General features: G+C 35.6%; 1 protein-coding gene across 1 annotated transcript; it reads right to left on the bottom strand.

The window, feature by feature from the left end:
• Nucleotides 1-872: 872 nt before the first annotated feature.
• On the bottom strand, nt 873-10,529 carry LOC120623991 (organic cation transporter protein-like). Its single transcript, XM_039890289.1, has 10 exons — nt 10,354-10,529; nt 9,311-9,413; nt 9,074-9,174; nt 8,431-8,582; nt 7,741-8,347; nt 7,466-7,649; nt 6,710-6,892; nt 6,071-6,135; nt 1,797-1,899; nt 873-992 (listed from the first exon to the last, which is right to left on the bottom strand). The coding sequence occupies exons 1-10, from the start codon at nt 10,527-10,529 to the stop codon at nt 873-875; spliced, it is 1,794 nt and encodes a 597-aa protein (XP_039746223.1).
• Nucleotides 10,530-12,374: the final 1,845 nt, after the last annotated feature.

The raw sequence follows: 12,374 nt of genomic DNA on the forward strand, positions 1-12,374 counted from the left end.
TATATAGGGCAAAGTTTATGTAAAACAACTAAAGAGCAATAAATAAATATATTTAGTAGCATTTTTAAGTTGGTGCCAAGTATAAAAGTAAACATAGCTAAGAGTGTATTTAATCCTTACTCTCCTTACTTCTTTACTAATATTATAAATGTGAAAGTGTATGTTTGCCCTTCTTTTAAGCCCTAACCAAGCAACCAATCAACTTCATTTTTGACATAGAGTTAGTTGTACTTTTCATCCCACGAAAACAAATGTTTCCCACGGGAAAAAACCGTAAACCGTTGACTAAAACTGCTGCCGCTGACAGATAGTATCATCATCACATCAACTTATTACCGGCCCACTACAGAGCACGGGTCTCGACTCACAACGAGAAATTGTTAAGGTCGTAGACCACCACGCTGGCCCAGTGCGTAGTGGTGGACTGCACATACCTTTGAGAACGTTATGTAGAATTTAAATAGTTGAGAAAACTAAAAAACACCAAACCAGTTTCTTTTAGTTTATTTATAAAACCTTTTTTATTTAATTTTTCTCAAACTATTATTTTTATTAGAGCTATATATAAATTAGTCGGTTACCCAATCAATATCAAATTTGTCAATATTAAAGAAATCGGTTAAAGATATCTAAAGGTTGGAAATTAAAATTAACATCAGTACTGCCTTATCCACAATACAACAAAAATAAAGAAATCAGGTTTAAAGAGGGTCGGAATCAAGTTCAAAGGAGTCGGTTATAAACATACAGTTGAAGCTATTAAAAAGCGAGTAAAAATTCAACAGTCCGTTACATCAATTTATTCTCTTTCGGGTATGAACTCCTTTGTGATTAGCCCCAGCATCCTTGTTGCTTGTGCCCAACGCCTCAGCCTAGTGCACGGTGTCAGGCAGTACGTTGTTGGCTACGTCGGGCACCAGCAGTGTGGACAGCCCAGCGGTAAACGCGGCCACACCAAATATGAACGAGGGCAAGCCATTCCAGTATACCCTCTGCAAAGAAAACATTAGGATTGAAACTACACTATAGTTACCCCTGAAAGATGTACAGGAATAATTAATAATTATACTTTATTTATTTATAAAAATATAGAAAATATATTTCAATATTTCATTTTAATAAAAAAACGCGTGTGTTCTGTATGTACACGCGTTAGAAGTTATACTTCTTTGGTGTAACAAGATAAAAATCTTTTCACAAATTTTATCTTTCACCTTATTCTAAGTTTGCAGAAAAAAACGACACTAACAGGTATTGTTTGAATTATTGAAAATCAAACCTTTTTTTAGAAAAACTAAAATGTTGACTATAGCTAACTTCATGGTGTCTGTTTTTTGTGACGGATCGTAAAAAATTACTCTCACCATTTTTCCCTAACGCGCCAAAAGAAAACCTAAAAAAAACAAAGAATCTAAGAAATTTATTTTCCTTTTAAGAAAAAAAATCACAATAAGTAATTTTGTATTTCTTACCGGTCGGACATTGGTCAAATCAGCAGCAAACCGAACATATATCCAGCGCCGTGAACCGTTCCAACGAGTGTTTGTTTCCATTCTTGACAGGCTAGTTCAAACTATAATGTAAAAAAGTATATACTATATATATCACGGTTTTAGTAACGTTTTATATGTTGCTGTATGTTTAACTTCCCCGAGCGATCATTAACGTTTTTCTTATTTTTGCGTTACTTCCGGTGTATCTACAGGCACATGAAGCTTAACATCATATTTTCGTAGGCCTAAACAAGGTCACGTACACAAAAAACTTCAAAATGTAAACAAAAAAGTACCACTTACATACGCGAAAAAGCTATCGGGATCATCATACACCCATTCTGAACACGCGTGTGAAGAATTAAGCAGTTTACAATGCGTGTTATTTTCTAAATCATCTTTACATCTGAAATAAACAAAGGTATGAAATAATGTATTTTTCACGAAAACACTGCATTATCTTTTATAACCACCATATATTTTGACAACAGATTACATGTAGAAATCTAAATAACAGTTTACTTAACATTTAACAACGTGCGAGATGTTATAATACTTTGCAGATTTTGATAAGGCCTCTGATACTAGCAGTCAAAATGAATATTTATCTTTTTCGGAACTGCAGTGGGTAGATAAGGACAGAGAAGGTCATGGTATACCTTATCATCGTCGCGTCTTCTCATCTTCAAAGCTAATCATCATAGTATATTAACACATAAAAAACATAGTTTAACAGATTTGTATTTTAAACGAAATTAATTGTGAAGTTCTGCTTTTATTTGGAAATCGTTGTATAATTCTTGGTTATATTTAACTATATTTAACCAACGATGACTTAATAACGAAATTCTTGCATCAAAAGAGCACGTTATCGCTGAATATTATGTTACAAGTGAAACCAATTTTCAAAAACTTTTATTAATCCTTCGGCGTTTTTAAATAAAACACACGATGATGTTTGGTTTCGTATTGTTATAGCATATTTGCAGTGGCTTATATTTAAGTACTCGCATGATTTCGTGACATTTATGAAATTTCATATCGCAATTCTCTGATAATAATGTTTACGAGATGCATATTCGCAGGATAGATTTATGAAGGTTATCGATTACTTTTTCACACTCGTGGAATTTTAGACTAGTAAGATGGATTGATGGATTAATTTTATTGCAAAAAAACACAAAGACAAAAGTACATGGTGTTAGGGTGCAAGGCGGCCTTATACTTTATAGTGATCTTTTACAGGTAACCTAAGCTTTAGAAGCTATCAGTAAAACGAACAGTGGATGGTGCATGTATTAAGGTATAAAACAAACCTTATATATAGAAAATAAATATACACAAACTAAATTTAAATAAAAAATACACAAATATGACACAAATAACAATATATGATATAAACATATTATGTTATAATCAACTTCACAAACACATCACTTAGATAAATAATATTTTTTCAGACTACTTTTTTCACTAGTTTTTTTTTCCTAAAACAGTCAGAGTAACTATAAATATTTACGAGCTGCTAGTTTTGTTTTTAAACTTTGAGACGATTGCAGTGTGCAATTCAAATAAGGAAGAATGACTTTAATAGTCAAAGAAAAATGGAATTTTCATAATTTTTTAAATCTATTCTTATAACAAAAGTGTCATCATATCAACCGATAGACGTCCACTGCTGGACATAGGTCTTATGTAGGGAGTTCCGATTTTCCACTGTTTTGTGCCGCTTGAATCCAGCGGCTGACTACGACTCGCTTAATGTGCTTAATGGCATCGTTGGGGGTCGCCGAAGCGGCGCTTACCAGTGCGGGGCTGCCATTCTAGCACCTTGGACCAACCAACGTCCATCCCCGATAGTAAAAGTGCATCCAATACTGACATGGGTCAACGTCGCTTACCCAACGCTATCGACTAAAATGTTGTGCTACTGTTAAGCCACACATTCGTATTGCAGTTGTTTACAGGGAATTCAAAGTAAGTATTTTCAATAAAGCAAAACGGGAGTAGGTCCGCGGGACAGGCATTTGCGATTGGCAATGTTTACGTGATTGAAGTTTTCAAATAGTGGGTGATTTAACCTACAAAAGCAAGAACAAAATATATTACCACACCTCAGTCGTTCGTTTTAAATATGTCGAATAACTATCTGTACTTAATATATTTATTTGCATAGGTTTGTATATTTGGCGCTTCCAGTACTTTTAAAAAACTTTACGTCTGGTATCTGAAACTTTATGTCTTATTGAGGTGGATGTAAACTATGAAGCAGCACGCTGCGTCCCGTAATTTAGGGGCGGAGCAACATCGAGCATGGCAAATATGATGCTTAATAAATAAAAAAAAATTAAATAATAAAAAGGCAGACGTTATGCCCGTAAAAACAGCACCACATGACATACGATATATAAATCTCATTTGGTGACATATCGACGCCTAAATGGTCTAATTGAGTTTTCAAACCTTCCAGGAACCCATTGATATATACTTACAAAATTCCATCAAAATCGTCCCAGCCGTTTAGAAGCTAGGCGACAAATACATGAACAGCAGAATTATATGTTACGATGTACCGATATTCCCTAGTAACTCTTTTAATTTAGGTATACCTTTCAGTGTCTACTTCACGGTCTAAAGATAAAAATTTACTGTCATGTAATATTCTTTTACAACTTTATATTTTTATTAAACGATAAGGGATCATAAAATCTCTTAATGCAGCTAAAGATAAATGTGAAGTTATGCAAGGTTAGCTGTGGGGACATCATAATGAAAAACTGTTGTTCTACAATTGAATACATCTAATTCAAAATCAATCCAGTATTAATATAGCATTTCGTGACAAAACTCGTCCGTGGAAGCACTAACGCTATGCTTAAATGAGCATAGCGTTAGTGTAATACAAATGTATTGCAGCGTTGATGCCGCCAAGTAGAATTTTTGTGTTTTGGTCTGAAGGGCGTGGTTACCAGGGTATGTGCGGGCAGATGTACTATTCAGGACCTGTCCCAAACATACCTTGCGAAATTGGTTACTTACCATCATAAATAAAAACAATACTTCTCCGAGGATTTATCTGTACAATATTATCATGAAGCGGTAAGCCTATTGAGTGAGGCTTCGGCTTTTCTTTCGTGGAGGTCGAGTTCTAGCTCCGACTTTTCGGAGTTATGTGCGTAAGTAATTTAAATATCACTTGCTTTAAACGGTGAAGAAAAACATCGTTAGGAAACCTGTATGCCTGAGAGTTCTCCATAATGCTCTCAACGGTGTGTAAAGTCTACCAATCTGCACTTGGCGAGCGAGGTAGACTACGGCCTGAACCCTTCATAAATAAAGCATAGTTCATACAAAGCCAGTGGCTGGCATGGCCTTGTTTAAACAGTTTTCAAAGCCGAGCCAGCACTGGCTGCCAGTCCTAGCGGGAATAAAGTGCCCGCCAAATTTTTAGGCCAGTGGTCCGCGGACCACGATGGCTTGTTTTTAAATTAATTAAACGCCAGCACTTGCTTTGTATATACCATGCTTTACAGACATTTTCGTATAGCGAGAGAAGGACATAACTTAGAGCTAGATTTTTGTCTTAACATGACCTCCTTCTCATTCCGAAAGGAGACCCTGAGTGAGCAGGTAATGGGTTGAAAATGATGATTGTTTTAAAAAATACTGAGTGACAACCCTAACGTCAGCTGTATTAACAAAAAAATGAATAAAAATGATTTACATATACTTAGTACATATTATGATGTAAATGTGATTTCGGGGCAATTCAATTAGTTAGAGTCATCACCTTTATAATATGACAAATTATTTCTGAAACTATTTATTTATTTAGAAAAGCGCATAGATGGAACGTAGCTAACGTTCATTACATACAAAATGTGTCGGTACATGGTGTGAGATGAGGGCGATAACTACATTTGTAAACTTAAAACAAAAGCTACGAGAGTTCCAAACGCGCCCTGGTTTAAGACGAAAACCACCAAAAACTTAACCTTCTAAAAGGTCTATTATTTTATGTAAGCTTAGGCCTTAGGGTGTTGTAAAAATTAATTATTTATTTTATGTAGTCAAGTATATCTATTGCACTGCACGTTATTTCTTGCTTCTAATATCTTATATCTTTAAACGAGCAATTCTTGTATATATATTTTTAAATATATATATAAATATATATACAAGAATTGCTCGTTTTATCTCGAAATCGGCTCCAACGATTTTCAGGAAATTTAGTACCTATACAGGGGGTTTCGGGAGCTATAAATTCATATATAGGATTCATCTATATTGGAATCTCGAATCAATCATATTGGACATTCGACTACATTTTTAAGTCGACTCATTCGCGGACGAAGTCGTGCGGTTCCGCTAGTTTAAATTGTTGCAGCCACATTTTCTCTTAAATCTAGATATATTTTTATAAACAAATATTCGATTTTCCAATATGTATTGGCTACAGACTGTCATAATTTTAAAATCGGACTTTTTTATAGATCGCACAAAAAGCGTTCTTCCGCAGAACGAAAATAGTGCAGCCAATATCAATATTGCTGTGAAAGTAACTAAAATAGACTAACCTAGCAATTTCTACTTCTGTCATATGGCGTATCTTTTCTACTGCATAGGCAACAGAACTAAGCCTCTTCGACAAATTTTATTTACATGAGTGAAACGTTATTTGAATTCTTAATCACTTATAGATTTTTGAGACTAGAAATTGAGACAAATAAAGGTTCTGATTAAACCTAAGCAGAGTTATTATTTTTATTCATTGGAATGAAAGCAGTTTCTAAGGTAATTAATTTCATTTCAAATGCGAAATGAAAATCTTTAATTAGCTTGTGAAGATGAAGATTTTGTAAACCTATAATAGAAAGCAAGAGATTAGGAATATGACCTTAATCTAAATGCCTTGGTGGCACGCCTTTGTAGGTAGAACCACCACCAGATTGGACCCGAAAACAGAAATTCGAAATTTAAAATATTTAATTCAGAAAAAAAAACATCTAAATGGCTTTGCTAGAGATCGAGTCCAGGATCTCCGCTTATAAGACCACAGTGCTCACACATCGCCAGGAAATTCGTCTTCACGGCAGGAAATCACACGCAATCACTCCAATAAAACAACAGGAATTCACACGCAATCAGTCCAATAAAATAAATCATAGTGATCATCGCATATCATAGAGTTCCGCAAACCATCAATTTGATCGCACTTGAGTATTAACCCGTTGGCCCACAACGACCTCAGCCTTGTTGGATGTGCCCAAAGCTTCAGCCTGGCGCACGGTGTCGGGCAGCGCATCTTCCGCTACATCGGGCACCAGCAGCGTGCACAGCCCAGCGATGAGTGCTGCCACGCCAAAAACGAACGAGGGCAAACCAGCCCAGTGCACCCTCTGCAATGAAAACATTCGACATTCCTTAACTCAAAGTCTGGTTTGGTGAGATACTCCAGCCACGAATAGATATTACTGAAAAGATAAACTCATCACTAATCATCACTAGCACATATCAGTTTGCTCATTAAAACCTCAATAGGCAGGCTAGTTAGTGATTGCAGTATTTTGGTGGAAAAGAAAAACAAATATCGGATCCAATGAACTGCTCACAAATATTTTGTTATCCACGCAGGTCGACAACACGTAGGCGGTTTCTCCAACACTGCAACTTCCATGGATTTATCGTTTAAAATCTGATTCTGACTAGCCTAGTATTTATATTTAAAATAGTAGTAAAAGTCTGCCTACTTGTTATTTATGTTCTGCATTGCACAGATGTTGGTGAAATTTCAAAAGATAGCTTGCGTTATGGGGCATAATTTGGAGTTTCCAAACTTGTATATTAACTAAGATAAAACTAAACATAAGTACAATTAAAAATGTCAGATAGTACAGTTGTTTAAAACCAATGTATGTGCTGCGGAATTAGTAAGATGTTAACGTCATTATTCATTAGAAAATAATACCTACCAGAAGTGGCGTTTGTGGTGCGACTATAGAGCCCACACGACCGATAGAAGAACACAATGCGTGCATAGAGTTTCTAGTATACGTCGGAAAAAGTTCCGCAGTGTAAACGTAGGTTATGTAGAAAAAGAACGCACACATCAGTTTCCCAGCCATATAAAACAATATTGAGAGCCATGGTAAATCTAAAATAATGAAATTTCAATAAGCAATGAACAAAAGACAAAAACCTTTTTATTAATTTACAATACTTTCAGATTATATACAAGTACTTTCCTGTCGGCAGAAATGGTTGTGCAGTACACAAAACGGCTCCAGCGAAAAATGAAAGCATCAATGGAAGCTTTCTTCTAAAATTAATCAATAAGTAAGTAGCAATAATAATTCCAGGGAAGTCCACCAACGCAGCCAAAATGAAGTTAACATATTTGTTTCCTTGCAAAGACACCGAATTGATCATCAAACCATAATTTACAAAAGTAGAGGTTGTCCACCAAATAATACAAACAAAGAATCGTTTCCTCAACTCTTTAGACTTAAACGTTTGTTTCAACAATTCTGCAAAGGATACTTTTTCATTAACTTCACATGTTAAATTTTCTAGCGATTCTTTGTCAATTTCAATTTTATTCTTCTTTGCTGCATTTTTGAGGATGGTTATAGCGTCATCTTTCTTTCCTTTTGTCAGGAGCCATCGTGGGCTTTCATCAAGATAACACTTGTAAGTGAGAAATAAGAAAGCAGGTATGTAAATAACTCGCAGGAACCATCTCCAATTAGGCGTTAGCCAAGCTACCATAGCCAAAGTTACCCCCCCTGCAACGAATCCCAAATTGGCAAACATAAATGGATATAGCTTTTTTCTTGTAGATATTGATTCTAATGCTGAAATAAAAAAAGTATGTGAATACTCTCTAATGGAGTGATCGTGTCAAATAATAATTGTGTAAAGATATATACTTATTTACTCAAAATACACATCGGCGAAATATTATCTCCTATTGCACCTTCGACAAATTCCAGCGCTATATAAAACCAATACCATACAGAGAAACTCCTTAAGATACCAAATATTGCTCCGAGAACACCTGCAATAATTGCAATAGGTTTTCTTCCAAACCTAAAAAATATAATATTAGTTATTACATATATAAATAATTTAATTACAGAATGACAGATTAACTGACCTACTGAGTTACATGTGTACCGAAATAAAACTAAATAAAATTAAAATCGACTTCGAAACAACCAAGGCCTAGTGCCTAGGATGCTGACAGCACTGCCCCTTTAAATGGCTGCACTCATTATTTGGTAAAGGTTACTGCCCGCTCTAGGAGCGGTAGCCTCGTTAATCTTTTTTAGCAATTCTACAAAAAGTGCTCGAGCTCCAGTCCATGCGCCTAAACTCCCTACTCCAAAACGCACAAAAATTAGCTGCTCTCAAAGTTTTCATTTTTGCGTCTCGGCATTTGTAGCAGCCGACCCACCATTGATGAGATTGCTTAAATGTGTGATGCAGCTGGATAAGCGACTAATAAAAACTCGGAATTTCATGAAATGGCACCTAAATTAATTCTAAGTGATATATCTGAACAGTATTTTTTTTCTTACCTATCGGACATGGGTCCAATCAGCAGCAAGCCACACATATATCCAGCACTGTGTACCGTTCCAACAAGTGTTCGTTTCCATTCTTGACAAGCTAATTCAAACTGCAATAAGTATGTCATAAAAAAAAATTGTAATACTACATTTTTAACTTAGGTATATCTAGAATTTAATAATACATGATTGTTATCATCTACAATTTTGGTCGCTTGTAGATGTAAAACAAAACAAAATACTTACGTACGCGAAAAAACTATCAGGATTGCCATACACCCATTCTGAACACTTGTGAGATGAGTTAGATGGATTACAATGTGAATTATTATCTAAATCCTCCTTGCATCTGAGAAAATTAAAAATCGTAAAACTAAGAGAAGTTCATTTTTTACTCTCGCTTACTAGGAATAACATCGTATTTGTAATGCACCTTTTTATAGTCATTATTATGAAAAAAACTTTTTATATATCAGGCTATAAAATACAACTTTCCAAGTATTATTTTGATAGAGTCTCGTATAATATTTTATAGATTTGGATAAGGCGTTGGATCTTGTCAATCATTGCATCAACTTATCATATGTAACATACGGTTACGACCTTGTATAAATCCTCCGGTATAACCAGATGCTTATTTATCTACAATGAAAGTTTCAAAATCTAAAATACTCTTATACTCGTAGTCTATTTATTCTAGCAGTGTCCTGTTAACTGGAAGATTTACTTAATAAATTTGATTATGAGAATTTTCTGGTTTGAAATCTTCTCGCGGTACCTCTGCCTGACGTCAGAAAGCAAGCTACAGGCAAAGATAAAGACAAATAAAGCCAAATAGTTTTCTCAAATTTTTATATCCTATTTTTGTGGGTAGAAATTCTAAAAATAAAGCTTCTTTCATAAGGACTAACTGTCATTTCATATTTCACTCATTTCAAACACCAAACACTTGTTTTTTTTTATTTCATACAGACTTTCACAAAAACTTTCTTTTGTTGTTTGCAATTTTACCCGTAAAGGTATAATTAAAAATAAATCTTAATATTATTTTTTAATATTGAGATTTAGAAATAAATCTCCATTGCGTTGTCTATTAGTCAGTCAGAACAAAGACTTTTATAGTTATTGTTATAAATAAGAAAGCGTTTTTCTCTAAAAAGTTTCTTGCGATTTGAAAAACGATTCAAATAAAAAATAAGAGTATAAAACACCAAATTTAAATTAAAAAAACTATTTAATGACAAATCAATTTAGATTGTAATTTATTATAATAATTGTAAATAAAGTACCTGTAAGAAACTTCCTCTGCGGCAAACACATAATTCATGGTATACATTCCGTTACACAGCATGGCCAACATTATCAAACTAATCATTTGAATGTGGTATCGTTTGGCCAGCCCGAATTTATTTAAAATAAGGTCCAAATCCACTTTTTTAACATCAACAACTTTTACCACATCCATTTTAAAATCTATCAATTAAACACATTCATATGAGTATCCTTGACCTGATTTGGAAGTTGTTTTTATTTTAGTTACCTTCAACAAACTGTTAGAACAAATTGCATACAACTTTGAATAAAACTAAATATAAAGTAGTTACATTTTTTATAGTCTAGATGTATTTCAGCGGTTTTGTAATCGCTTATAATATTTGATGTGCTTGCATACTCTAAATTATATTTATCAAGATTCGCATCGCTATCTCGTAAGTCCTTGATAATGAATCTACGATAGTACATACAAGCAACCTAGTCGGTTTTCAAGACGCACACATTTTTCTCTCGAGACAGATTATTTCTTGTATAAAATGTTTTTTGGGTTAGGTCCATTGCAATTTGGATTAGGTTGCATCTGGAGTTTTTAAACCGAGAAGTCAATTCTAACTGAACCTATCTGTGCGTGCGAATAATCAACAAGTCGCGATGCTGAAGTGTCAAAGGGTGGGGCGCTTAGATTGAAGGATATTGGGGTCCTGTGGCTGTCTCCCCGTTACCAAACTAGACGACGTTATGAACACTAATCATCATCATATCAACCCATTACCGGCCAACTACAGGGCATGTAGTACACCACTTGCCCAGTTCGGAATGCTGGACTTTTTTGGTGGACGCCTTTGGTATCATTGTGGAGGATTCTCAGGCTAGCAGGTTTCCTCGCGATGTTTTCTTTGAAACAAATAATATTTAAATTAAATAAAACAGTTGTAGAAAAGTTAGAGGTGCGTGCTGGGATTCGAATTCGGCCCCCACAGATTTACAGTTGTTTTGAGTGACCGGCAATACCCTTCCTTAACCTAAGCTCACAGATACTCAACGTATAAGAAAGGAAGAAATAAAGGATTTTTGTTATTATTTAATTTTATTCTAACCCAGTATGTAAGAAGGTATAATGTGACCTTTGCTGACCGTTTTTCACTCAAACGAAAATCTTGGCTGATTTATTTTAGATTCCTTTGCTAGATGGGTACAACCACCAAGGTCTTCCAACTCGTCACCTCACTCGATTGTATCACGGGAACGGCTCGCACTAAACCAAAACTCAATCCACAGCTTAAAGCATCATCATCATCAACATGATCATCAATTCAACCAATTGACGTTCACTGCTGGACATAGGTCTTTTAAAGGGAGTTCCACAGTTCACGGTCCTGGGCCGCTTGCCTCCAGCGGCTCTCAGCAACTCGCCAGATGTCGTTTGTCCAACTCGTTGGGGGCCAACCTACGCTGTGTTTACCGGTGCGGGATCGCCATTGTATCACCTTAAGACCCCGCCGACCTACGCTGTGTTTACCGGTGCGGGATCGCCATTCTATCACCTTAAGACCCCGCCGACCTACGCTGTGTTTACCGGTGCGGGATCGCCATTCTATCACCTTAAGACCCCAAAGTCCATCGGTTCTACGAACTATGAGCCCCACTCATTACCATTGCTATGTCAGTACCTCTAGTTCTAATACGGATCTCCTCATTTTTTATTTAATCACGTAGAGAAACTCCTCTGTCTCCATCGCCCGCTGTGTAACACTGAGTTTTCTATGAGGTCCATACTTACCCGTTATTGAGGCTTCATCTTTGTATGGATAGGAGAAAAAAAGCCAGCTCGAAGCAAATAGTTAAAATTAGATTTTTTTTTTGATAGTAATAATTGACTGTCCAGTCTGATGGTTCAACAGATGAACCATCGCCTTTAAACAAAGTCCTGCAACGTCCCGCCCTGTGCCCATTAACCCGAGGCCATCTGCTCCTCAGGTTGACTGGCCTGTAATTAAATCTGATGAGACTGTAATTACACCAGTAACCACACTCT

This window comes from Pararge aegeria, chromosome 5, assembly GCF_905163445.1.
Source record: "Pararge aegeria chromosome 5, ilParAegt1.1, whole genome shotgun sequence".
Lineage (NCBI taxonomy): Eukaryota > Metazoa > Arthropoda > Insecta > Lepidoptera > Nymphalidae > Pararge > Pararge aegeria.

Bases quoted from the DNA above. Each gene is read 5' to 3' on its own strand.
- LOC120623991 (XM_039890289.1), bottom strand. From the start codon at position 10,529: ATGGATGTGGTAAAAGTTGTTGATGTTAAAAAAGTGGATTTGGACCTT. The intron at 9,175-9,310 runs GTAAGTATTTTG...TACTTATTGCAG, and splicing joins CTGATAGTTTTTTCGCGTAC to TTTGAATTAGCTTGTCAAGA. The intron at 8,348-8,430 runs GTAAATAAGTAT...TTTTTATTTCAG, and splicing joins TTCGCCGATGTGTATTTTGA to CATTAGAATCAATATCTACA.